General features: G+C 33.3%; 1 protein-coding gene across 1 annotated transcript in view; it reads right to left on the bottom strand.

Annotated features, from left to right (window-relative positions):
* LOC126746628 (chromodomain-helicase-DNA-binding protein Mi-2 homolog) overlaps nt 1-25,494 on the bottom strand; it is a 175,347-nt gene that overhangs the window by 52,419 nt on the left and 97,434 nt on the right. Inside the window, exons 16-24 of the mRNA XM_050454957.1 lie at nt 24,295-24,459; nt 23,856-24,171; nt 15,973-16,162; nt 15,757-15,914; nt 7,874-8,091; nt 7,588-7,818; nt 7,399-7,532; nt 5,658-5,820; nt 5,196-5,474 (exon numbers count right to left, since the gene is read on the bottom strand). Of these exons, the coding sequence (XP_050310914.1) occupies nt 5,196-5,474; nt 5,658-5,820; nt 7,399-7,532; nt 7,588-7,818; nt 7,874-8,091; nt 15,757-15,914; nt 15,973-16,162; nt 23,856-24,171; nt 24,295-24,459 (1,854 nt within the window). The remainder of the gene's footprint in view (nt 1-5,195; nt 5,475-5,657; nt 5,821-7,398; nt 7,533-7,587; nt 7,819-7,873; nt 8,092-15,756; nt 15,915-15,972; nt 16,163-23,855; nt 24,172-24,294; nt 24,460-25,494) is intronic.

Raw genomic sequence — 25,494 nt, 5'->3', positions numbered from 1 at the left:
TTACAAAGTAGAAATTCAAATGAATTATATTGGTAAATAGAAAACTCAAGTCAGAATCAAGACGTATGACCTCAGTGACGACAATCATTTAATTTATGTGGTACAATTAATAAGGAGCAATATAATGGATTCGTTAATGAAAGAACGTTTGGATGTAGTATGTCAACTATGGTGGTAACAGGATGGTGTACCACCCCACAATAGAAGATGTGTCATCAATTTATTAAATTAATTATACCCTAACAACTGCACTGGAGATCAAGTTGGCCCGCTAGAAGCTTCGACCTAAATCCTTTAGATTACTTTCTTTAAGAATTTCTTTAAAACTTCAAAAAGTGTTTGTTAAAATTATAATATTCTATAATATAATAAATATTTTTTTATATCTCTCTATAACACTTGAGCTCTTATGGAAAAAATACATTAATATTGATGGATTTGTTAAAATAAATGCGATACATTGTTGGTTTAGAAGTATTACCTAAAAAACTGCAATAAAAAATCCAGGGTCGTTTAAAAAAAACATACACTACCGCTCAAAAGTATTTGCCCACATATGACCGTTTTAAAGTTATAACTAAAAATAATAAACCCATCAGTTATTCTTATGAAACGGTTTATTTATAATAAAATGAATATAAACAATACATTTTACAATTAATTAAATTTAAGAAAATCAAATTTTGGATTCAGCTACATGTCCGCCTCGATTTTTTAATAACAGCTTTACAGAGTTTCGATAGTCTTCTAATTAATTTGTCCAAAGTTTCCTGAGGTATCTTGTACCACTCTTCTTGGATGATCCTCCACAAGTTTTCTTTTGATGTGGGGCATGATTTTTGCACTTGTCTATCCAGTTCATCCCACAGTAATTCGATAGGATTGAGGTCCGGTGATTGTGGGAGCCATACGATAACTTTCAGAAGATGTTGCCTTTGTTATTTGCTCGCACAATTTCGACGTGTGCTTGGGGTCATTGTCACGTTGAAAGATGAAGTTTCCCCAATTATTCGAGTACCAGAAGGAAGTACATTGTCACTTAAAATTGTTTTGTAACCCTCTTTTCGAAGAATTCTCTCTATTCTAATTAGATCGCCCAATGCAGATCCTCCGAAACAACCCCACACCATCACCGAACCACTACCGTGTTTAACTGAGGCCACCGTACAGTTCTCAGCGACCCTTTCATTGGCATAACGACGAACAAAAACTCGCCTCTTCGTTCCAAAAACCTCGAATTTCGACTCGTCACTCCAGAGAACTTTCTTCCAGTCATCAATGGTCCATTCTTTGTGTGACTGGGCCCACTCAAGTCTTTTCTTCTTATTAACATCCTTCAGTAGCGGTTTTGATACAGCTTAACGTCCTTTAAGACCGGCATTATAAAATCGCCGTTTTACTGTCGAAACACTGACAGCTTTTTTACGCTCCTTGTTGATTTTTGCTGTGATTTCAGGGGCGTCTATTGCGTTTTCTTGTAATTATAATATTTAAATCCTCCTTTGAACTTGTTGCATTTAGCCTTCTCGATCGAGGTTTGTTGCTAATAGTCCCTTCTCTGGTGAATTTCCTTTTCCAACATTATAATCGCCAGTCCGCCTTGGAATTCCCAAATCCGTCGAAATTTGACGGTTAGTCTTTCCAGCCTTATGAAGTCCAATGATAATACCTTTTGTTTCTACCGATAACTCTTTTGTTTTAGCCATTTTAAAGAATGTTGAAAAACCAGCAAAGAAACGGTGACAATCGTCAATAAGCAAGCGAAATTATTTACCAATGTTACACAAAATCAATGCTTGAAGACTAAACACCTTTAAATGTTTCAAATTTCATCGGAAACGAGCTGTAACAGATTAGTTTTTTAGAAGAAGTGCATATTTTCACTACATTGTTTGTTATTTGCAAGACTATTTTTAAATACTCAGTGTTTTTCAACGAACCGTAGTTGATAGGTATGCTGTTTAATACATGGTGGGCAAATACTTTTGAGCGGTAGTGTAATTAATGATGACAGCTCAAATACGAAACGTCGGCTCGAAAAGCTGAGGCTTAAATTTTCGGATACCCTTTGGCCATAATGACTGCTTGGTATCCCTTTTAATTAAGTCAATTAGTTTCCCACAATAATCGACTGAAACTTTTTTATCTATTCTATTCTTCTCGCAAAACTAGCCATATTGAGAACGCCAGTTTCTAACTAGTCGGGAGGTGCGCTTAGGATCAGGATCCTGTTGGAAAATCCATCACAATAGCAGATCCTCTTCATATGGCAACAAGTTATTCTCCAATATGTAAACATTCTGTTGCGCATCCATACGCCACTGACATAAAGAGTAGGAGCTAATTTGGGCAAAAGCAGGTTGAGAGTCTTAATTTAAAATGGTGTTTCCTATGCGTTTGTTTTTCGTTGGCTTTTCACGTCAATATTTTTAAAAAGTTTTTGTTTTATATAGTGAGTGAGTGAGTTCTTTAATGTTGCTACAGTTAAAAGTAGTGATGGGATAATTCAGAATTAAAATCAGTCATTAGCATAAGCATCCGATTATAGAAAAATAATCCAATTATTTTGACCGAGTGATGGAAAAACTAAAAGATGAAATATAATCGTCATACGTTTTGTTCGCGATCACTCACAAGTCGGTAGTAGACGTTTGGGTTTTCGCTTTTTCGGACTTTCTTATTGGTCAATTGAGCTTTGTCATGGGAATATGGACTAAGGCGGCGGAAGCGAGGTTTTCGACTGGGTTGCTATTTCTTTTCATATTTTTTTATGACTAATAGTAATAGATTTTATTTCTTTAATTTTCTATGAAATATTCGATGTTTAATAATAATAAACATAATACTGGTATTATTTTTTGTTATTAATTACTGTAAGGTGTAGGAAGAAAGTAAGTATGTGATTTTTAGATACAATTAATTTTTTTAGTTTTTTATTTTTTCTAATAGAAATAAACATATTTTATTTGCCAAATAAAATATGAAAACGTGAAATGTATGTATGATACTAACAACTGCAAATTATTTGTTTGTAAAATAAAAGACGTTTATTATTATTATTATTATCCTCGCGCAACGTACCTCTAAATTTATATTAATTAGAATGTGAAAGAGAGCGCACCTCGTGACTTACATGAACCAATGGTCGCGCACCTGATCTGTCGCCGTGATTTATGTATGACATGTACGTGCGAGAGAGCGTCCCTTCTTCTCTTATTCCAGAAGAGTCAAGTTGTCTATTAATTTCTGTAGTTTGTATACGTTACAAAATGCCCAATAAAGAAGACAAGACTGTAAAATTGAGACTTGTTATTTCTCAATCCTAAAGGGGAATATCTGAGGGGCGAAATCAAGAATCCCCAACAGCTATTTTAGTCAATAATTTGTCTCTATATGGTAGTTTTCATAAACCATCCATAAAATATGGATCCTGAATAACTGGAAGTTAAAATTGCTGAAGAAGAGCAACATATCATTGAATCTATTGAATTGAATATCAATGAAGTTAGTTTATTTTTGATTTTTCTATTTTTCTTTACAATGGATTTCTATTTAAGGTTGAGAACAATCAGAGGAAATCAACTACAGTTTGCTCATGAACTCAACAAACCCAGAAAACGTATACAAAATACTTTACATTATCGTCGCTACAAAGCGTTCAAAATACACGTTAGTCAAACACTCAGGCCAGGAGATAATGAAAACCGCCTGGAGTTTTGTAACTGGTTGGTTCAAAAAATAGATGAAAATTTAGGTTTCCTTAATAATCTAATATGAACGGACGAATGAAGCCTCTCAAGTAGCGGATTATTCAATAGAAACAATGAACATTATTGGTCTATTGAGAATCCAAGAATAAACGAACAGGTACGAATTCAAGGGAGAACTTTATTTAATATATGAATTCGTATGTGGCGGATTGCAATTATTGAATTACCTTTCATTTACGGTGGGACCTTAACTTCCGAACGATATCTAAATTTGATTAGGAATGATATCTTAGACGCTCTAGGCAATCAACCTTTGGCAGTATTGCAAGAAATGGAAGGCCAGTAAATCAATTCCTTATAATGGTTTTGTGAGATGGCTCACCTATGGAGCCCAGATCTTAGTCCCCTAGATTATTTTATTTGGGAATATCTTAGAGGACCCGTTTATTTAAAAATGCCCCTCACGACCTTCCGAGTGCTACGACCAAATTTAATAAGGAAAATCGCTGCCATTCCTGCGAGAAAATTCATCGAGCTGGATTAAAAAATACAAAGCAAAGCAAGAGGCAGAAAACCAAATGCATTGAGGCAGAAGGTTATCTTTTTGAACACTTATAATAAAAATTATGTTATGTTTATTTTTAATGTGGGTAATAATATAGTATATAGTATAGTATACAAATTGTTGTATACTAGCTGATTTGTTGTCTACTTTTTTGTATATTGTCTAAGATTCATGAAAGTTTCTGTTAATAAAGTAATTGCCGCTGTTAGATATCAATGAGTTGCAATAAAAACATCACGAAAATGTAATAAGTTTATTCTTTTTTTACCTTCTCACCTAAAAATGTAGTTCAGGGCCGTATTATGGTTAAATATGAAATATTTTACATATTTACATATTTTAGTGGTGATAAAATGATTTAATTAAATTGAAAAAAAAATCAGGTCCGTATTTAAAAAAAATAAGTTCATGATGGTCGCCAGAGGCCGAGACGTCGGATACAATATTTAATCATAATGACTTATAGAGCAGAAAAAGTGGCATTGAAAATGTGTTTTTCATTTGGAGTTATCTTAACAAAGCCAGGAAAAAATAAAAACCAAAATTGAAAACTCCCGTTTTTTTTTTTGAATATCTTCTGAAGAATTCGGACTTTTTTAAAACGTAAAACGGCATTTTATTGAGCACCAAATTACGCAACTTTGCGTCCATTTAACGGACCCTGTATTTCTTACGGTTTCCGAAATCCAAATGATGCACGTCGAATTAGATCCACCTTGTACATAATTAGTAATACTTCAAAAAACCACAAGTTATTTAACATACACAGAAAACACTCTTGGCCGTAAATAAGATAGAAAATAAAGAAGATTATAGTAAAAAAATAACACCTTTCCACACTTTTGCTCGCCACGTAAAATGATCTTAACGTTCACAATAAGAAAAACCTACCACTATCTAAATAAAAAAATGTTTCCTACCTTTTTTCTAATTAAAGACATAACACCAATTCTGGTCAACACATGTTGTCTGCTTAGTCCCTCTCGCGGCACTCCGTCAGCAAAAGTATCAGCATTATCAGCACCGGGTTCGCATAGATGGCGCATAAATAGCGACACATACGCCTTAAAGTTTTTCTCGGATTTCCCCCGGAGATCCCTCACCAGCCATTGGGAGTTGAAAGCATCTTGCGGAGGCATACCGTAGCGCATTATTGCGTTTAGGAAAGCTTTACGTTGTCTTGCATTAAAGCCAAGCACCTAAATATAAATTGAATTACAAAACGAACAGGCATTAAGAAGCAATTTACATGAAACATTTTTATATAAAATTTATAAATGAATAAGGTTTTAATAGTTCTATAAAAGCATTATTTGTAGCGTAAGAATATTTGCAATTAAAAATGGATAAAAAAACACTTTAAAGAACAACACAAAATATACCTCAATGTTACCGCCGACTCTCGCGAGCAAAGGAGGAAGAGGTCTATCCCTTTCGTCCTTCCTTTCCATGCGCCTTCTACTTCGCCTGTTAACATCACCAGCATCGTTCTTCTCATCGTATTCATCGTCTTCTTCATCTTTATCGGACCCTCCAGAGAAATCACTAAAAAATAAATGCAGTGCGTGATGTTTGAAAATAAAAATAGCACAAGAAGCCATAAGAGTTGTATAAACGTACGATCGTGCCGAAAAAAAACTGGGACAGCAAAATCTCCAAATCTCTTGGTTTGTTAGAATTATAGAATAATATATTTTTATGTTGTCAAAGTTAATTTAATTTGGTGACAGCCGCGTCGACAAAATCGTTCTTTCAAAATGCCCACATTATTTCCGCAACAAAAAGCGATAATATACACTCGTCTGATGGATGGAGTTCCTATAAGAAGAATCGCAGAAGAATTGGGCATTAATAAAAATACTGTTTCCTTAGCTAAGGCAAAAATTGCAGAATATGGAGCTATTGTAAGAAATCCAGGTTCTGGTCCTTCGGTTTAAACTTAATCAGTGGTCACTTGAAGCCTTTGTGAGCGAGTTGAGGTCGTATTGTTTAAAATTTTTAACACTGACATTAAATCCAAATATTTTTAATATTTGGATTTAAACTATTCTTTTCAAAGAAGATTACCAAGCTCAAAATGAAGCAATGGTCTTAATACCAGAATTAAATTACCTCACGATGTTGACGCTATCATCATTGACCATATCTGCGAATGAAAATGTATATCTAATATGTAATATTAGACATGATATTACATATTAGATATTAAATGACAATGATTTGTTATAGTGCTTTAGTTTCTTCTAAAGCCTGACTGACATGACGGAATTAATTTATTAATATCTACAAATTCACCTGCTTGCTGAAAAATATGTTTTTAAAAAAATTTGGACAATATTGGCAATAATTGGCCTTAGATCTTTAATTTCTTCTGGATCTTTAACTTTGCAAATAGGTTTAATAATAACTTTTTTTCATAATGCTAGATATGTAGTGTCTAATAAACAGAAGTTAAAAGATTTATGCATTAAGGAAAACACATCTTAAGGTCTCTGATCAAAATCCCATCTACTCCTACAGTCTAACGCGGATACCAATGATTTTTTGTTGAAGTTGTTGTTTAATAGTTAGCTTTAAATTAAAGACATATACATTCAAAGTTTGATAATAATGTGCATATAAAAATATTGATCTAAAGATTGTGGGTTTATTATAAATAATAGGAAGGTTTCAATCATGCGAATTCAGCTGCTGATTGAACAGATTGTAAACTTTGTGGTTATGCAATATCATGGGAATCTAGGAATCAAATACCTGTAGTTTCATCGAGTATATAGCGGTTACAATAATACTATAATACTAAATAAAATGATACTTTAATATTTGAATATACTCGAGTTCTATAATACTGATGAGTTTGAATAATATTGAGCATTACATTTTTTAAGTACCCTTGGTAATGAAATTGTTGACAAAATAAAACTTAAAGTGTCAGTTATATTATTACGCCACTGCTCTTTCATAATATTGTCAGATCAACATTATTTGTTTCTATTAAAATAATTCAACAAGTGCGTCTCATTTCAATACTATTTCTTTCATTAAAATATGTTTATTAGTCTTTTGTCTACCTTATATCTATGAACACAATAAAGCCGATTATTATTACGATTATTCACATACCTATTGTAATCTGATAAGTTCTCTTGCCAAGTACTATCATCTCTTGTCTCCGTCGTCATTCCACCATCATTGTAATTAACCTGCTTACGTACACGCTTTCCTTTCCCGAGAGTTCTAGCAATATCTTCTTGTTGCTAAAATATAAGCCAAGTGTAAATTTTAAAACGCGAAATTAAAGGAGAATATTACCTGTTCGTAATGATGCCGCAACAACTTAATCCAATAGGCTGGATCGGTGTTTTCTGCTTCCTGTTTAATAATTTCGGTATCAACTTCCTCCTCGTTTTCACCTTCTTTTGTTGCATAACTTGCGACCTTAAATGAACTTAGGTATTCGTTAGCCCAAGATTCTTTCTGTTCAATACCTTCCTTGCTTCTGTCTAAGAGTTCATCAACTGCTTTTTCATCATAATGAATAGCCTATAAACGACAACTAATTAATAACCCAATTTAAATGAAAAGTACTCTTAGTAACCTCCTCTTCTTTTCCTTCTTCTTCTTTAAATAGTTCCTCGGTACCGAACCTTAAAATATCATCGAGTTCTTGTTTGGTAAAATTCGCGCCTTTCCCACCCATGCCGGGACGTACCACCAAGTGGGTTAACATCATTTTTCTTTTTGCAACTTGGGTTACTCTTTCTTCAACACTATTACGGGTTACAAAACGATAGATCATAACTTTGTTAGCCTGACCTGTAAGAATAATTATTTAATTATATTACCAAATACCTACACGAGAACATTTAAAACTCTTTAAAAGATATTATTAAAATAAAAATGAAACATGTCTTGCTCTCAAGAAAAGTTATAATAAAAAGTAAAATAAAAAAAAAATTGATGTAAACAATGGATATAAATAAATTTAAAAAGCAAAAAACAAAAAATAAAAAGCCGTAAGTACAGGTTTATATCACCAAACGATGATAGTAGCGTTATGTCGAAAGGCTATCAGGTGTATAAATCCAGCAGACAGAAGAAGAGAAATTAAATAAGATTTGTCCTACATAAACAGAAGGCACATTGTTTACAATTATTATATTATATTTTATAATATACACCGAGAGTAGATCTGGATGATCAGTGGGCCTGAACAAGTTCTAACCGTTAAAGCAGAAAACTAAATGCGGCAATAATTCTGATTTCAAAGAGAATTTTTATCCATTGCGATAATCGAAGTAGTATTTATCACAACATGATCATAAATTTCTAATTATTATTTTTTTTTTAAATTAACAAGAAAAAAAAATATTCATGCGAATGAAAATAAAAAAAAATAGCATTTTAGGAATCAGTTAAATGAATGATGAATGAAGTATGAATATCATTCATCAGTTACTTGGCTGACGTACAACTGTATGTGTGTAGGTACATTTTTACTGATTTTTCTTTGGAAATTCTAGTCATACCACAAAATTGATGTTAATCAAGTAAATAATATAAATTGAAGTTTTATCAAGACCATAGATGAAATGGTGTTTTTTATGTGATGAGTCGATATAACAAATAGAGGTATGTAGGCTTGTTATACTCGTACACAACGTAAGTGAATTCTATTTAATGGATTTGGCAGATTTTATTGTTTTATTTTTAAAAACTATAGTCCAAAAATGCTCGTGAAGTTAGATCAAAGAACTATCTAGTTAGTAGAACTTACTAGAACTAGGAACGTACTTCTATATTTACATAAAAAGAATACAGAAAATGTTATGAAAATAACGGAGTCCCATATTCAACACTTGCAAATCTCCGTAAATATTTTTTTTTTTAATAATTTTAATTTTGTCTCTAGCCTTTTTTATTTTTTATTTAAAAATTCCTCAATTTTGTTTTTTAGTAAATCAATGAGTAATGAAATGAAAGACTTATTTAGTGGAATTTTTCTAATATTTAGCAAGACTTATCAAAATTCTAAGAACTTTACAATGTCTTATATAGATCGTGTTATCGTGAGCTACGTATTACCCAAAATAATGGCAACACCGCTTGGTTGCGGCTTGCAGGCGGCGGAATTTTTCGTTTTTATTTTTTAAACCGGGAGTCAGCAGACCTCACTTTGCTGTGTTACTGCACGTTGCATTAATAATTTTTTAACGTTATTTTCGTTTTTTTTTCACTATGGCTGTTTATACCCTTTCCGAAAGAGTTCAACTAATTAAATGGTTTTATGGAGGCAATTCGGCAGTACAATGTAGAGATTTGTTTTCAGTGACATTTGAGAATAGACCGATTCCTTGTGCAAAAACGGTTTTAAATGTGGTTACAAATTTTAAGACATCTATTTGTCTTCAAGATTGTAAAAAATTCCACTCAAAACGTCAAGAACCACCTGTTGAAGTGGTCCAGGATATAGAACGGCGGGAAGAAATGGTTTGCAGTACCCTAGAACTTGATTTGACACGGTCCACTAGAAGTGTTGGAGAGGAACTGGGAATGAGCAATAAAACTGTTGCTCGTATCTGGAAAAAATATGGGTACAAATGTTTCAAGTATTTAAAAATTCAGGAAATATTTCCTGAGACCAGTGGCGAAGAAACTCTCACGAGATGTGTATGATGGAAAAGGCAAATGAAAACGAATATTTTAAAAAAAATATTTTGTTTTCTGATGAATCTTCTTTTCCATTACATGGCAAACACAATCCTTCCATTGTTCGTTATTGGTGTCAGGAAAACGAGCACAGAAGTTTTCAGTTTCGTACCCAGTATCCTCAGAAATTGAATGTTTGGGCAGGTATTTTGGGCGACAATGTTATAGGGCCATTTTTTATTGATGGCACTTTAAACGCCCAAAAGTACCTTGAGTTGCTGCAAAACCAAGTTCTTCCTGCCTGAATTTTTAACAAATACTTTTCCTAACCGCCTTATTAGTGGGACTGGCGATATTAAATGGCCTCCTAGATCTCCAGATTTGTCTCCAAATGACTTTTATTTGTGGGGTTACCTTAAGCAGACCATTTACAAGCATGAATTTAGTAGGCCAACAAATTTAGAGGAGTTGCGAAATAAAATTGTGGAAGGTGCCAAATTCCATTTTACCTGAAACTCTTTTGGAGGTGCGAAACAGCTTTTACGATAGGTTAAGTTTTTGTTTAGCGAAAGAAGGCGGTTTATTTGAGCCTTTTATTTAAAAAATGATATGTTGTTAAGTTTGTTTATTAGAGTTTTATTTCTGATTTTTTATCAGAGTTCATATTTTATTTTTTATTAGAATAACGCTTTAATTTTCATTATGCAAAACACAGCATATTAAGATTTTTAAGATTTACACATTTTAAGATTACAATTCTATGCGGGTTTTACACACTGTCATATCTGTAAAACCCGCATTAAAATAAATATTTTAAAAATGCCTGGATTTTCGCGTAATATTTTGGGACATTTTGGCGCCAAACGAAGCAGCTCCCACAAAAGTCAGATGTTTACTAATCCCGTCCTCGGGCCGGCCGAAATTAGTAGTACACGCGCGACGTTGCAAAATTTCGCCTCTATGCGGTTTCCTATAAGTAACGAACGAAAACACGACCTGTATGTCGGAGTCTCATGGTTGGAACTTTTGGTTTGACACTCAAATCACAAAACAGTTTTACCACCCAAACTCTTTTATTTTATTCTCCAGACGTGTTTCGCAAACGATGTTAGCACGTTCGGGAGAAGATTAATACTGAATTACTTACAAGTGGCTTTATACAGGGTGATTTTTAAGTTGATACTTTTTTTTTTTAACTGTGTATAGAACTCGGTAAAATATACATTTTTCAAATAACTTTTTTCGATACACTCAAAAACAAGGGACATACAGAATAAAAAAAGTGAATATGGGTTTGTTTTTCATCGTCTGTTTATGTTTAGTTTCTGCTCGAATTTTTGTATTATCGATCACGCATTGTACCGATCAGTTAATCTTAGACACTTTTGGTTTATTGTTGTTAATTTTAAATTTGCAAATCCTAAAAATGGCACATCGTTATGAAAACAATGAACTTATGGATATGTTGCTTATTTATGGAGAGTGTCGTCAAAATGCTGCTGCTGCTTCGGTATTATACGCAGACCGCTTTCCTTTGCGAATCATCCTACACCCAGAAGTTTCATAAATCTTATTCAACGGGCTAGGGATACTGGCGATTTACGGGGACATCGTGGAGGGCATGCAGGAAGAGGAAGGTGACCTGAAAATGTTCATAGGGTAGAACAAATTTTAAATCTCATCGAAGAAGATCCAACAACAAGTACTCGAGTTGTTGCAGGGCAGGTCGGATTAAGTCAAACAAAAGTATGGACAACATTGCCCAAGAATCAATTTAATTCCTTTCACGTTCAACGTGTCCAAGCGCTACTGCCTGAAGACTTCCCCCGCAGAGTTCAGTTTTGTGAATGGTTCCTACAACAACATGAAAATGATCACCCGAAACGGAATTAACGATTTTCGAAATATGCATGTTTGCATTGCTGCGAAAATTCGCAGAACCAATTTTCAACACCGCTTTTCTGCTAATGTGTGGGCAGGAATTGTGAATGGGATACTTGTTGGACCAATTATCTTACCAGACCGTTTGACGGGCGATGTTTATTTGGACTTTTTGCAAAATAATCTGCCTGTTCTGTTAGAAGACGTGCCACTGAATATCAGGCAAGCTATGTGGCTCCTGCAGGATGGAGCACCAGCCCATTTTAGACGAGAAGTGAGCGAATTTTTGGATATAAGTTACCCAAATCGGTGGATTGGCCGAAATGGACCAGTTGCACGGCCACCAAGGTCGCCAGACCTAAATCCATGTGACTTTTTTTTGTGGGGGTTTATGAAAACTTTAGTTTTCAAGACGCCTATCGACACACAAGAAGAACTAATAGCACGTATTGAGCAGGCTGCGGCAACAGTTAGACAAAAACCGATTTCTCTATTGCGTGCCGTTACGGAACAGTGGTTACGTCGAGCAAATCGTTGTGTTGAAGTTAATGGTGACAACTTTGAACAACTTATTTAAATTAGAGAGGACCGTATTGGACTCATTTTAGAATATTTTGGCAATGCAATTTTTTGGTTTTTTGAATAAAGGTATTTGAAAAAAATGTTTATTTTACCGAGTTCTATAAAGAGTTAAAAAAAAAGTATCAACTTAAAAATCACCCTGTATACTAGAAATGTTATTAATAGAGCGGAAAATCTTTGCAATCTTGTAGCAGGATTCGTTACGTACTTGACGTAAGTCCACCCTCTAACTTTTGACGTCGCAGGGTATCCGTCACCCCCCCTCACTATTTCTTTGTACAGTTATAGGAAAAAAGTTGACAAAAATGCCTCGGGCGCCACTCTAAGTAATTAAAGGAGCTTAGAGTCCCCTCTAGCCTCTCGGGTAAGACTTCAAACAGTGGAGAAACCAGGTAGATATTGAAAGTAGACTGTCTGAATGAAAATCTTATTGCTATTAATCTTTATTATTACAAATACGGTAAATTTGGTTACTTAAAAATAAATAAACAAATGTGTCCTTAAAATATTATAATCCCTCATTACCATTTTCTATGATTAAGCACAGGCAGTTATTTGGGCAAATGTACCGGAAAATGCGGCACACTTTTAATGACGCAAAACAGTATGATTTAAGGGACGGGGTTATGGGGTTTTTATACAAGCGGTTACGGCATTCGTGAAGCAAAGCCAGAAACTCAACGCCAATCAAGCGGTCAACATTTACCCCTGCTCTGTTAATATACGGATAGTAATTATAATATCACGGACTCGGTTATTAGTTGTCTTTCACCACTTTCAGAAAACAAGTAATAATTAATAAACGCGGCTACTGTCTGCCCTACAAAACATGAAGAAAGATAGTGTCCAAACAGTAGTTTTCATCAATAAAATAAATGAAACAGTACGGCCGCGGACAGAGCAGAAAATAAAAAGTTAATAATACAAATTATTTAATAAATATAAAATGAATCCGCAGTGAGTGTTTCTTTGGTTCCAAACTAGAATATAACTTTTCGCGAACGGAATCAATGAAAGGTTGTTTTAATCACCCCTTTACTACATGCCTTACAAAACACGAAGAAAGATGGTCCCAAACAACAGTTTCAAAATAAAATAAAATAAAACGGGACGGAACGATATTAATAGGAACAGATTTGATGGAGATCTTAATACGCGAGCTTGGAAGCAGCCGGTCAACTATCAACAGGTGGCTCTTACCTAACCCAATTCACACTATCAATGTCAAGACAAAGTTTAACGGTATTGAAATACGTAAAGATTACTGGTACTTCGCTTGAAAGGTATGGTACGACCTTACTGCGACGAATGTGTCAGCTTGGTGGTCCTGGAGCCTTTTTATACCCATGGCAGGAATTTGAATGCCGACGACTCACGAACATCTTCGGAACGAACATCAATCGTTGGATAAAAATGCAATTGGGAAAACTTATTGGAAATAGTTTTTCGTCGTGAAAACGGTACGGGCTTTGACCTTATATGGTAAACAAACTTAGTTTCAGCTCTCAAAACCGGATATTTCTAGGTGAAAACAGTGGGACATAAGTTGGTCACATGTGTACCAGAAAAACGGCTTTTCAGGAAAACCGCGGGAAACCGAATCATAATTTGTAATATATTTTGCCAAGCAGAGCATGACTCTTCATTTACCAGGGCTTCCCAAGGTAGGTAAATCTTCGAACTTGCATAATAGAACATGTAAACATTACAATAGCATGAAGGAAAATTCACGAAAATAACTGGAAAACTGAAATCATAGTGATGAAAAACCTCTCAGTTTTAGGCATTTGTGGTTCTTTACTGTCCTAAGAACAACTATGGCTGAATGCCGGATGCATCGTGGGGGAGGCGACATCGTGCATTGAAAAGTTTCGATTGTGAATGATGATTTAATATAGTAAAAGTGTCGATTCGGGGTACATACCCGACGGTTTTCCCGAATCTCCAAATCGTGCTGGCAAATTGCCTCGTAGCAGAGCCATCAACAGAACAAGAACAACTAGGGCTGAAAACAAGGAAGGCCAGGGACTACAACATAGTCAACGGAGAACTAGATATAACCTATAAAAAATCGAACCTTTCCATGGTACTATCAGGCTAGAAACCTTTTAGTTGGTTTCTTTATGTATGTTTATGATTACAAGCCCCTCATGGCCCACAGGTAAAGCTTAAAATGCATCTTTTGGTTATGTAAATTATAAATTTAAAGGTTAAAGGTTAACGGGGCAAAACTATCTAGTACTTTATCCCTATTAAGTCTATCGATATTGCTAAACTTTCGTATGCATCTAATTTTTAATTGTTACTAACTGGTTTTACTAATTATAAATTATCTATTATCTTATATTTTAATTTTCTATTAAAAAGTGGCCAGTATTTAAAACATGTTCACTCAAATTTGACTTTTCAATCCTTCCATATTTCACTACATGTTCTTTAAACCTTAAAAATAAACATTAATTGATATTCTTGTTGGCCCTAAGTATTTTTATCACACTCATTACAATTGATTTCATAGATCCCGGACTTTCCATTGGTCTTCATTTTGTCTTTTGAGTTTTCTAAAACATTTCTTAACTTAACTGATACCCACCATTATACCATACGATATTGTAATGAAAGTTTGCTTATTTTATTCTGTTTGAAATGTGGTACGTGTGGTAATTTTTTCGTTCTGTTCTATAAATATTATATTCTAGCATTTTATTATTTTTGATGACAAAAGTATCTAAGAATGGAAGATGGTTATTTGTCCCTGGTGTTTAATATTCTCCTGAATATGCTTACATCGTTGACTGCTGACATCGTTAGCGCAACACGTGTCGAGAAAAAAATTAAGAATTTTGGTAGGAGGTAAAACTGTTTTCAGATTTATTTTTCTAAATGTTGATTTTCCACCTCCTGCACAGCTCTAAAGGAAAGATTGTATACTGTGTCCCAACTTGGTTGCAATTACAGACTGTCTCAGGGAGATTTGGACGAAGGAAAAAATGTTGGTTATTTTTCTAGAGGTATGACCTAAACACCCTGTCTTTTTTGGCCGCAAAAAATGTCTGTGTTTTTTTTTATTAAAGTAATAAAGTAAAGACTTAAAAAATAACAGTGAATGGTAAAAAAACTTAAATAAATTTTTTCCTAAGGGCAAGTAAGTTTGTTTAACTGAGTGCTGAGTTATAATCTAACTATTCAAATATATAAATAGTCAAATCCTACTATTTTTGATAAAACATACATACTTTCTGGCAGACGACAAATATATTATGTTAAAAATATTAATGTTTTATTAAGCTAGCTCACAATGTTAATAATAAAAGATAAAAGTGCCAATTACGTAGAACGTTGAAAATTCATAGTATATAATTAACTTACCGATACGATGTGCACGAGAGAAAGCCTGGATGTCATTGTGGGGATTCCAATCAGAGTCATAAATAATTACTGTATCTGCAGTGGCCAAGTTAATACCTAAACCTCCAGCTCTGGTTGACAATAAAAACACAAATTGTGGAGCACCTGGAGCGTTAAATCTAAAAACAAGTACATTTTTAGCATCAAGAATTATTTAAATATTTATGTGGTTAGTACCTGTCGATAGCTTCTTGTCGTTGACTTCCAGTAATAGCACCGTCAATTCGCTCATATTTATAGCCTTCTCCATCTAAGAAATCTTCTAGAATATCCAGCATTTTGGTCATCTGAGAGAAAATCAATACTCTATGGCCTTGTTCTTTAAGCCTCTTAAGCATTTTTGAAAGTAAGACTAGTTTGCCAGCAGCTGCAAATAATAAAAAACACATATAAAAAATCAACTATCTAAAGAATTATTTTCCGTAATTAGAAGGCACCTCGCGGAAAAACGACTTATATAAGACATATAGATATAAATTTTAAAAGAAATAATTAATGACTTTTTCTGATGAAAACCAAATTTCATAGAAATTGCTATACAGAGTGTCTCTTAAACATCTGCACCAATTGCTGCATAGCATGTAGGGTGAAAAGATAAAAGGTAATTGCGGAATAGATATTGACAGTAAGATTGAAACTTTCTACGTCGTATTATGAAGTAATTACGGAAGAACGCATGATAATTTTATGTTATTTTACCAGTATACGAAAAACTGAAAATAATATCAAGATACAATTATGTAGTAAAAATGGCATCACAAATATATATATTATATTATAAATATAACAACTAAAAATAAGCATTTCAATAGTTAAACTCTAGTAAAAATGGAGGAATTTAGTGAAATAAATTAAAAAAAAAATCATTTATAACTATTCAAGCCATAATTCGTTCTGTGAAGAACAATTTGAACCGTTTATACCGGGTGTCCCGAAAGTAATGGGACGTAGAACAACAGTAGATTCCTTACGTCAAAATAATGTGATTGAGGTCAACTCTGCCCTCCTTAGTTAAAACGTCCTAACTACAAAATTATCTTTTTTTGGCTTATTACATTTTATTGACCTATCAAATGGTATCTACCTCCTTGGCTAAATTAGAAAGTCCTAACTACATTTTTTATGCCTTAAATTCACCTAAATATATTGTTCTATGTGCAGAAAAGACGATAATCCCAAATTAAAATGTCCTATCTATCTATTTATAAGTTAAAATGTCCTAAGTAGCTTTCCGTTTGTAGAATATTCATTGATGAGACGAGAGAGACACACCTTGTGCATTCAGAAGTATAATATAAGGTTTAGCCTGTCAATGGCTACTCTTACCCTAGATTTTTGACTCTTAAGTCTTTTTTTTATATTTAGGGGTTTCAGGTGTCTCTGGAAGACAAGAATCTAAAAGTTGTTCAAAACAGGAGGCATAATGTCAAATTCTTTGGAACGCAATAACTCAAATTCGAAACCTTCAAACCGCTTGAAATTTCCAGGACTAAAAGTTCAATGGAGGCTTGAGAACTGTATGGTTTTTGGAAAAAATCGGTATACAGGGAGGGTTGTCTAGAGCCAACAAAAGTCCGGAGAAAAATTCTACAAGTCGTAAAAAAAGAGCCTAAATGAAAATATGGCTGAATTTATAGTCCAGGTTTCAAACTCTATGAAATGCTTTCGAATATGCCAGTAGGGGCATATTCGAAAAGTGCTAAGCAAATGGGTTGCGGGTCGAAATAAGGAAAATTTAATTTCAACTTTTTTTTAAAATGTTTTTTTATATAACAGAGACTTATGTTACGATTCGGCTAGACAACTGTGCAGCTCAAAACAAAACGTGGGCTTTATTTTTTTTTTGTTGTAACTGTTTGTTGCAACTTACGTTGTAAACTCTACCGAGCCTGAACCGGAGAATTTGGGAATAAAATACTTTCAATCTGGTCACACTTTTATGTCCGCGGACTCGTTCCATCACCAGGTAGAACAATTATTGAAAAGGTACGGTAAGGTGATCGATTTTAATGATTTTAAATCGGCTGTAAAAAAGGCAAACTCATCTAAGGTCTATATAAAAGAGATGAACATACAAAACATTTTTGAATGGAAAGATTGTTCATCCAAGTTTAAGCTTCAAAAAAATGTTCCCAAACCTTACTTGCAGAATATGATACATTTGCACTTTAAAAGGGGATAAAATGTGTTGTACTACAAAAATGCCTTTTCGGAAGAACCAAAACCTTCTTGCCGAACACAATGTCGAGGTGTAAAATTAAAAAGAAAGCAAAATTTGACTTCTAAGCTACGTCCTATTATTCCGGCTAACCGAATGATATTCTGGAGGAATTAGCCGTTTCCCAAAATAATGATACTGACAATAAAGAAAATGTAGATTTCCAGTAAGATTTCATTATTTACTTTCATACTTTTTTATCGTTCTAATATTTTATTAGTGAGTAATTTAGTTATAATGTTAATTTGAAATGTAACTCCTGTGTCTGTAATAAAAATCAGTCCAAATATATATATATATTTTTTATTATAATTACTTTATTAAATTAAGTCCTATCTAAATTTTTTTTCTAAAATTTCACCAAATATTGAATCTAGTCCCTTATTAAACTTTACCCACAAATGTAAAAAGCAAATTTCTAAGAATATAAAAAGAATTAGAGAATTACTTCAAAACATGAGGACTGCATATTAGTTTTCATAAAATTTTTACATCAATTTTTTCAGCTTTATCGATTTGCGAGTTAGGATGTTTGAACTAAGGACGGCAGAACTTGCCTTATCCTAACTTTAATAGTAACTGAAATACAGGGTGTCAAAGTATTATTTGAATTATCGTTTTTTCTCATAGGTCCTGATCCAATTGACATACTGACATGAAATTTAAAATATACAAGTCTTTTAAAAAGAAAAACAAAAGTTGGTATACAGTTTTCGTGTTTTCGGTAAAGGGCGCTCGTTGCGTTAGTTTTTACTTTTTTAGAACCCCTAACCCCCGTATATCGGTTTAAAAAGTATCAAAATAAATTCCTTTTTTTAATTTTACATAAAAAATTTATACATTATTAAAGTCGCTAGGAGCAACCATTTTCGACATAATCAGCATTTTTCAATAAAATGTTTAAAATAATATTTATTTACTAATTTATTAAAATCGCATTTTTGGCAGTTGGCGTTGGAGACAAGTTGGCGTTTGTATTATTTATGTCAAACTTTTTGAATGTAATATAACACTTTTAAAACGAATAAAAAAGTTTTTCTCTTAAGTTTAATCATTTTAAATGATGCCTAGTTTGTTTAGCAATTTGAGATGCGTGATATGCTTTGTGTTTACGCGGCAAGTAAATTTGGACGGCATGCAAGACGCAGGTATCAGAAAATATTTCCAGATAGACTACACAAAACAATCAAACCATAAATTATTCATAGCCGACTAGGAGAAATTGGATCATTTCAGCCAAAAATGCCTGTTTTGGGCCGCCCAAAATATTTCCCAAGAACAGGAAGAAGAAATTTTAGTCCGCGTAGCAAAAAATCCCGGGTTAAGTACTAGGTGAATAGCAGCAGCCTCGGGTGTAAGCAGTGGCGGCTCGTGGTTAGGTGAGAGATGCGTATCGATGAGTGCTGCACATTCATCGATAAAATATAAAAGATTGCAAAAAAGGGGAGAAACGCGGAGAAATCAAAGATGTTTTTTTAAACTAGACAAAATTAAACTTTTTCATATAGCTTTCATTAAATGGTGTTCTTATTAAAAAAAAAATAGTTATATAGGTATTCTTATTAAAAAAAAACTAGTATTAAGTCCGGGGTATGAATAGTAGGTAGTTGGGGTATGAATCGCAAGTTACTTTTAATTTTTCATCAGGAAAATAATTAATATAGTTAGCGAACTGGTCAGAATACAGCAATGAAGCAGCTAATAAATGATTTTTAAAATGAAATCTATCCTTAGCGCAATTAATAATTATGTCACAAACTTCTAACGCAGCAATACCGTGATCGAATTGACTGTCATATTTTCTTTTTCTTTTAGGAGGTCCTGCTTCACATTCAAGCAAGGATGCAATATCTTTGGCTTCATTAATAATTTCGTCAATTGAATTTCTTACTGTCGTAATGCTCTGCTCAAAAACTTATATTTTGTGGTGATTTCTATAGGATCAATTTTTCGTTTTTGTAATTCGTTGTACAAGATATCGGTGTGTGGCATAATACGGTGAACAAATTTTAGCCAGAAAATAAACTTTGAATCTTGTAATATTCTTCTTATTGAGGAAGCTGCGGTACATGCCATTGAGTTAATAAATGAATTTTCTATTTCTTCCATGCATTCAAGCATAGATTACCGATGTTCAAATACGATGTTAACTGTTCTAATATTAAAATTCCAACGTATTGGTGCTCCGTGGGAAATTTATTTCCCAACAATTCTATTAAGCACAGCTACGCGCTGCGGAGAATTTTTTAAAAATAAAGGAATTTCCTGAAGATTGCCAAAAAAAACTCGAACTTGGGAGCTCTCAGATGCTTAGACATTATTAAATTCAAGTGGTGCGCATAGCAGTGTACAAAATGAGCAAATTTGTACTGATCTTTAATTCACGCCTGAACACCAGTATTTCTGCCACTCATTACTGCTGCTACGATGGAAGCTTTGAGCTATCAATTTACCCTTAGAATTTTCTAAAATCGGGTCTAAGACACTGCGAATATCAGCAGTCAAACTTTCTGCATTTACATTTTGTGGCTCCAAATAAGTCCAGAACCGTTCAACCGGTTCCCCATTTTGGATGTATCTAAAAATTACAACCATTTGAGATTTGGCTGACACATCCGTTGTTTCATCTGCTATAACGGAAATATATGGAGCTGTGCGAATCTCGTCTAAAATTTTTTCGTGGCAAACTTCCAATATACAATCCAAAATGTCATTTTGAATACCTTTTGATATATCTTTAAATACACTCGAGTCTTTTAAATGTTCCGCCACTGTTTTATGAAGTTCAGCTGTAAAATTTATCAGACCTCGAAAAATACCTGGGTTTTCCGATGTCAAAGTTCGTGGCCCCTAAGCGCAAGCTCAAATAATCCACAAAATTTTATGCAGTCAATAATTTTAGAACATACCTGTTTTTTGTTACGTTCTCGTTATATAATCGAATATTTGTCCAATAGGCACTGTCCAACTTTTCACAAATATTAACATTACCCAACAAACCCAGATTCATTACATTGTTTAAATGATTTCTCGATGTTTCGTGGCGTTTAATTTTTTCACTTAGATGCACCAGGTCAGTTACGCCAACTACAGTCCAAGATTTGTCCCCCACCAAATAAAAAGGAAACAAAAAAGATCATTTTTTTTATTACATCCGCATATCCAGTTATTTCTAGCATAAATATCTGGAATAAAAATTCTTTAATATGATTTTCTACGGCTTGAACCACACTTTTCTATTAAAATATCGGGCAACGGCCGCTCTTCCTCTTTTAGTTTTATTTTTTCTTTGTACGTAAATTGGGAGAATTATTTTATATTAATCAAATTATACACCACATTCATTTTTAGAGTATAGAGATCTGAACACAGCACAACACACAACGCAAAAAAAACAACCAACAACTAAATGCAAAACCGTCAACAGTCAGCAGAATTACTGCAAATGTTTGCAGCTCCGTTCCGACTTAAAATTCGCTATCTAAACTTAGGCGAAGTGCGGTGCGGGGCCAGGAAAAGGGCTCAACGCGGAGCACAGAACTTGAATGTGGTCCAGCTAGGTTGCGTTAATGGCATTGTAACTGTAGTGATGGTCACGCCAACAGTTTTTACTTGGCCGACTGTAATAATCAGGTGTTCGTTCGGGGTGCGTTGGACCGCGGATTGAAGGCATTGAGACCTACTATATGACGTTCTCGGCCGAAAATATACTGTTTTATTATTTTGTTAGGTTTTAATTTAATTTAACTTAGAAAAATATTAAATAATTTCAAAAATAGTTAATCTGTATGAAAATGTTGGGGGTTCTGCAGCTCTTATGCACTAGCCGCCCCTGGGTGTAAGAAAATCATGTGTTGGTAAAGTACTTCAGAAAGAAGGCCTCTATCCATACCACTTTACACCAGTTCAGTGTTTGATCCCACCAGATTTGCCAGCCAGAATGCAGTTTTGTCGTCAGTTTAAAAATATGCAAAACGCAGATGCAATGCTTATCAGCAGAGTGTTATTTACTGAGGGGGCTACATTTACTAGACGCGGCGTATTTAACTTTAGAAATTATCATATGTGGGATACTGAATTTCAAATACTGATACTGAATACAAATTTCTTACGAAATGAACTTGAAAGTCTTTTAGAAGATGTACCATTAAATGTTAGGCAGAACATGTATTTTATGCAAGATGGGGCGCCACCGCATTTTTCTCGACAGGTACGCAATTACCTTGACGAACAATATCCCGAACGTTGGATTGGCTGTGGAGGACCTTTGCTTTGGCCTGCGCGTTGTCCAGACTTAAACCCCATGGACTTCTCTGTATTTAGGGATATTTGGAATCAATTGTTTATGATAGTCCTATAAATAATCTAAATGAACTAAATTTAAACATTGTAAATTCTGTAAATATGTTAAAAAATTTCAAAATGCATTGAAGTTAATGCATTTTGCATTTTGAACAGTTGTTATAGTAGCGTTATTTGTATGTTTCTTTGTTTATTATTGTTTTTGGTATATTTATTTTAAATAAAATATATAAAAAATAAATAAATATCATTTACTTTGGTAGTGATATAAGAATTAACAAAGAAGTCGTAATATTTTTTTTATTTAGTAACTATTCTAATTTTACATATTATTAATATCAATAATCTTAGGTATTAATTTTATTTAGAATTGCATTGCTAAAAATCTAGTGAATTTAAGTCATTCACATATTATGAAAACCTACAAATACGATTATTTCGAAAATGGTCGCTCCTGGCGACTTTAATAAGATATACATTTTTTATGTAATATTAAAAAAGGAAATTATTTTGGTACTTTTCAAACCAATATACGGAGCTGCAAAAAAGCAAAGGGGATTTGAAAACTTTCGGGACACCCTGTATATATATATAACATATATATAATGTACATATATAATAACGTTTACATAACGCTCACTTCTTCACCATAGCAACCGCTGTTTCAGCACTTAACAGCAGGCATTTTTAGCTCAAATAGACGTAGCAAAACTTTGAAAAACATCTTTCAAATTTATTAAAGACAATAAAAACCAAGGGCCAACTTTGCAGTTTTAAATGAGAAAATTATGTAATTTTTATTTTAATACACTTTTCAGTATTCTTAGTTTTTTTTGTTCAAATAAACAGATGATGGTCGTTAGAAATTACTTAAAACAGGTTGTTTTATTTGTGCGTATGTTATTAGAAGAATACATCACAAAACATTTTTTAAAAATGTTGAAAAAAAATATATATAAAATATTAAATGCTCTATTTTGATTTTGAATCTCTTCCATTGTGTAAATAATGTGTATTTTTTATTTTAAATAATAAATAATTAATGAAACACTTACGCATATTTTTTTCCAAAGTATTTTGAAGTTTAAACCAGCTAATTTAATTTTCAAGCATTTTCAAGCTATTCATACATATTTTTTCTACGGAAAGTTTTACAAATTTTTAACCAGAATATATTTTTCTTAATGTGCTAACGAAGGAAAATTTAAAATGTTACTTTTCAGGGTAATAATTCACCCTGAAAATTTTACCAAAGCCTGACCTGGATTTTTTATTCTGGTAGTCCCAAGTATTAGGTATTAGGTAGGTCATCATGTCTCACCAATCTCAAGTATTAGGTAGGCCACCATGTTTCTTATCGTGAAATATTACAAAGTTTACTTACTCGAAATTAAAAAAAAGGGTTCTTCTAAATTCAAGAGAATTAGAAAATTGTATTTTTGCTAAACCACGCTAAATTACGGTTATATAGGGCGATAGACCGATAAATTATGGATTTTGTGAAACCCTTTTTCCCAATGAAATCCCCGTACTTACTTACCCCTTGTCAAATGTCCAATATCATATTGTCCATGCAATCCCAAAGGAGCTTCTTCTGCAGCGGCGGGGAACAAATAGGGATGATTGCAGCATTTTTTCAAATCCATCATGATGTTCAGCAATGAAACTTGTTGCCCGCCACCTTTCGGATTCAGGGCTTCGAAATTCCTGGTCAGAATATATTTGTAATACTTCTTTTGCATCGGACTAAGTTCTACTCTCACAATGAACTCTGATTTTGAAGGCATATTTTTCAGTACGTCGGCCTTTAGACGACGCAGCATGTGTGGGCCCAACATTTCATGCAGTTTTTTAACCTGAAGGGTTAATGAAAATTTAATAAATAAGATAGTGAGATTACGAATTGAAATAAATATTATCTTCTGATTAAATGTTCAAAGAGGGCTTAAAAATATTGAACAAAAAAAGTAATAAAGTACCTGATCTTCCTTTGATATATCAGCAAACTCATTCTGGAATATTTGTAAATCATTGAATTTCTGTGGATTTAAGAAATTTAGCAGATGGAACAATTCCTCCAAGTTGTTTTGTAGTGGGGTACCAGTCAGTAAAAGTTTATATTGGATACTGTAGCTGCTTAAGAACTGAAAAGAAAATAGTAACAATGAGTAAGAATTGTTTGTTTTTTAAAAACCTGTTAGAGATATTAAGAGTTTTGAGAAGCAGGATCAATATTCCCGCATACCTCGATTTTTCACCCCCCAACTTTGTAAAATAAGGGTTCTTCTAATTTGTCGTTAGAAACAAAAAAATTCTACGGTGTGATTTTCTTTAAGGCAACGACATACCTACAGTGTGTATCAGCCAAATAGAATAAATTCCATAATAAACAAATTGAGGTATTCTCGAAAAAACGCAGATAATAGTTATTTTTACTTGCCTATTTTTTTAAACAAAAAAAATATACAGATTGTGCCATGTAGCAGTGGCCAATATCAAATTTCTTGTTTTAATTGCGACACCCTGTATATTACTCAATTTTTGGATTCTTCAGAATATTCTCGACAAATTTCACGTACAGTATGTTTTCGGATTCATTGCAAAAATTCGTTACAACACACTTAATTTTAATTTTTTATTTCAATTTTAATAATGGGAAAGTAAATATAAACCATTTCGACATACCTTCTTACTGATACGAGATTAAAAAATAAATAAATAAACTTTAGTTTAAGATTTGAATTTCGTTAACTGCTCATAAGAAGAACGGTTCATTTAATAGAAACGCACAAAATAATAATTATACAGATGATTGATTATGGAAATAACACACGGAAACAAATGCAAGTTGGTTGTTTATTCCATGAAAATTTTTCCAATTTCGGGAAATTTTCATGGAATATCCCAAGGGGTGATTTAGAAAAGTAGTTTTGTAAGCTTGAACATGTAAGGCATATTAAAAAACAGCTGCGAAGCAAATAAGTGATATCAAATTGGATATTATGCTTGAGTTTGAGGAAAATTCATTTCTGGTCGAAAAGCAGCTCCAATGTTGAATGCTAGCCCCATTCATCGATTATTCGAACATTGAAAAAAAAATAAATAAATCCCTATAAATTTATACCAACTCAGGAACTGATGGAAGACGATTTTGATAGAACGGATTTTTGTGAGCAAAT

The sequence above is a fragment of the Anthonomus grandis genome, chromosome 17 (assembly GCF_022605725.1).
Source record: "Anthonomus grandis grandis chromosome 17, icAntGran1.3, whole genome shotgun sequence".
Lineage (NCBI taxonomy): Eukaryota > Metazoa > Arthropoda > Insecta > Coleoptera > Curculionidae > Anthonomus > Anthonomus grandis.
This window is presented reverse-complemented; position numbering and strand designations above follow the sequence as displayed.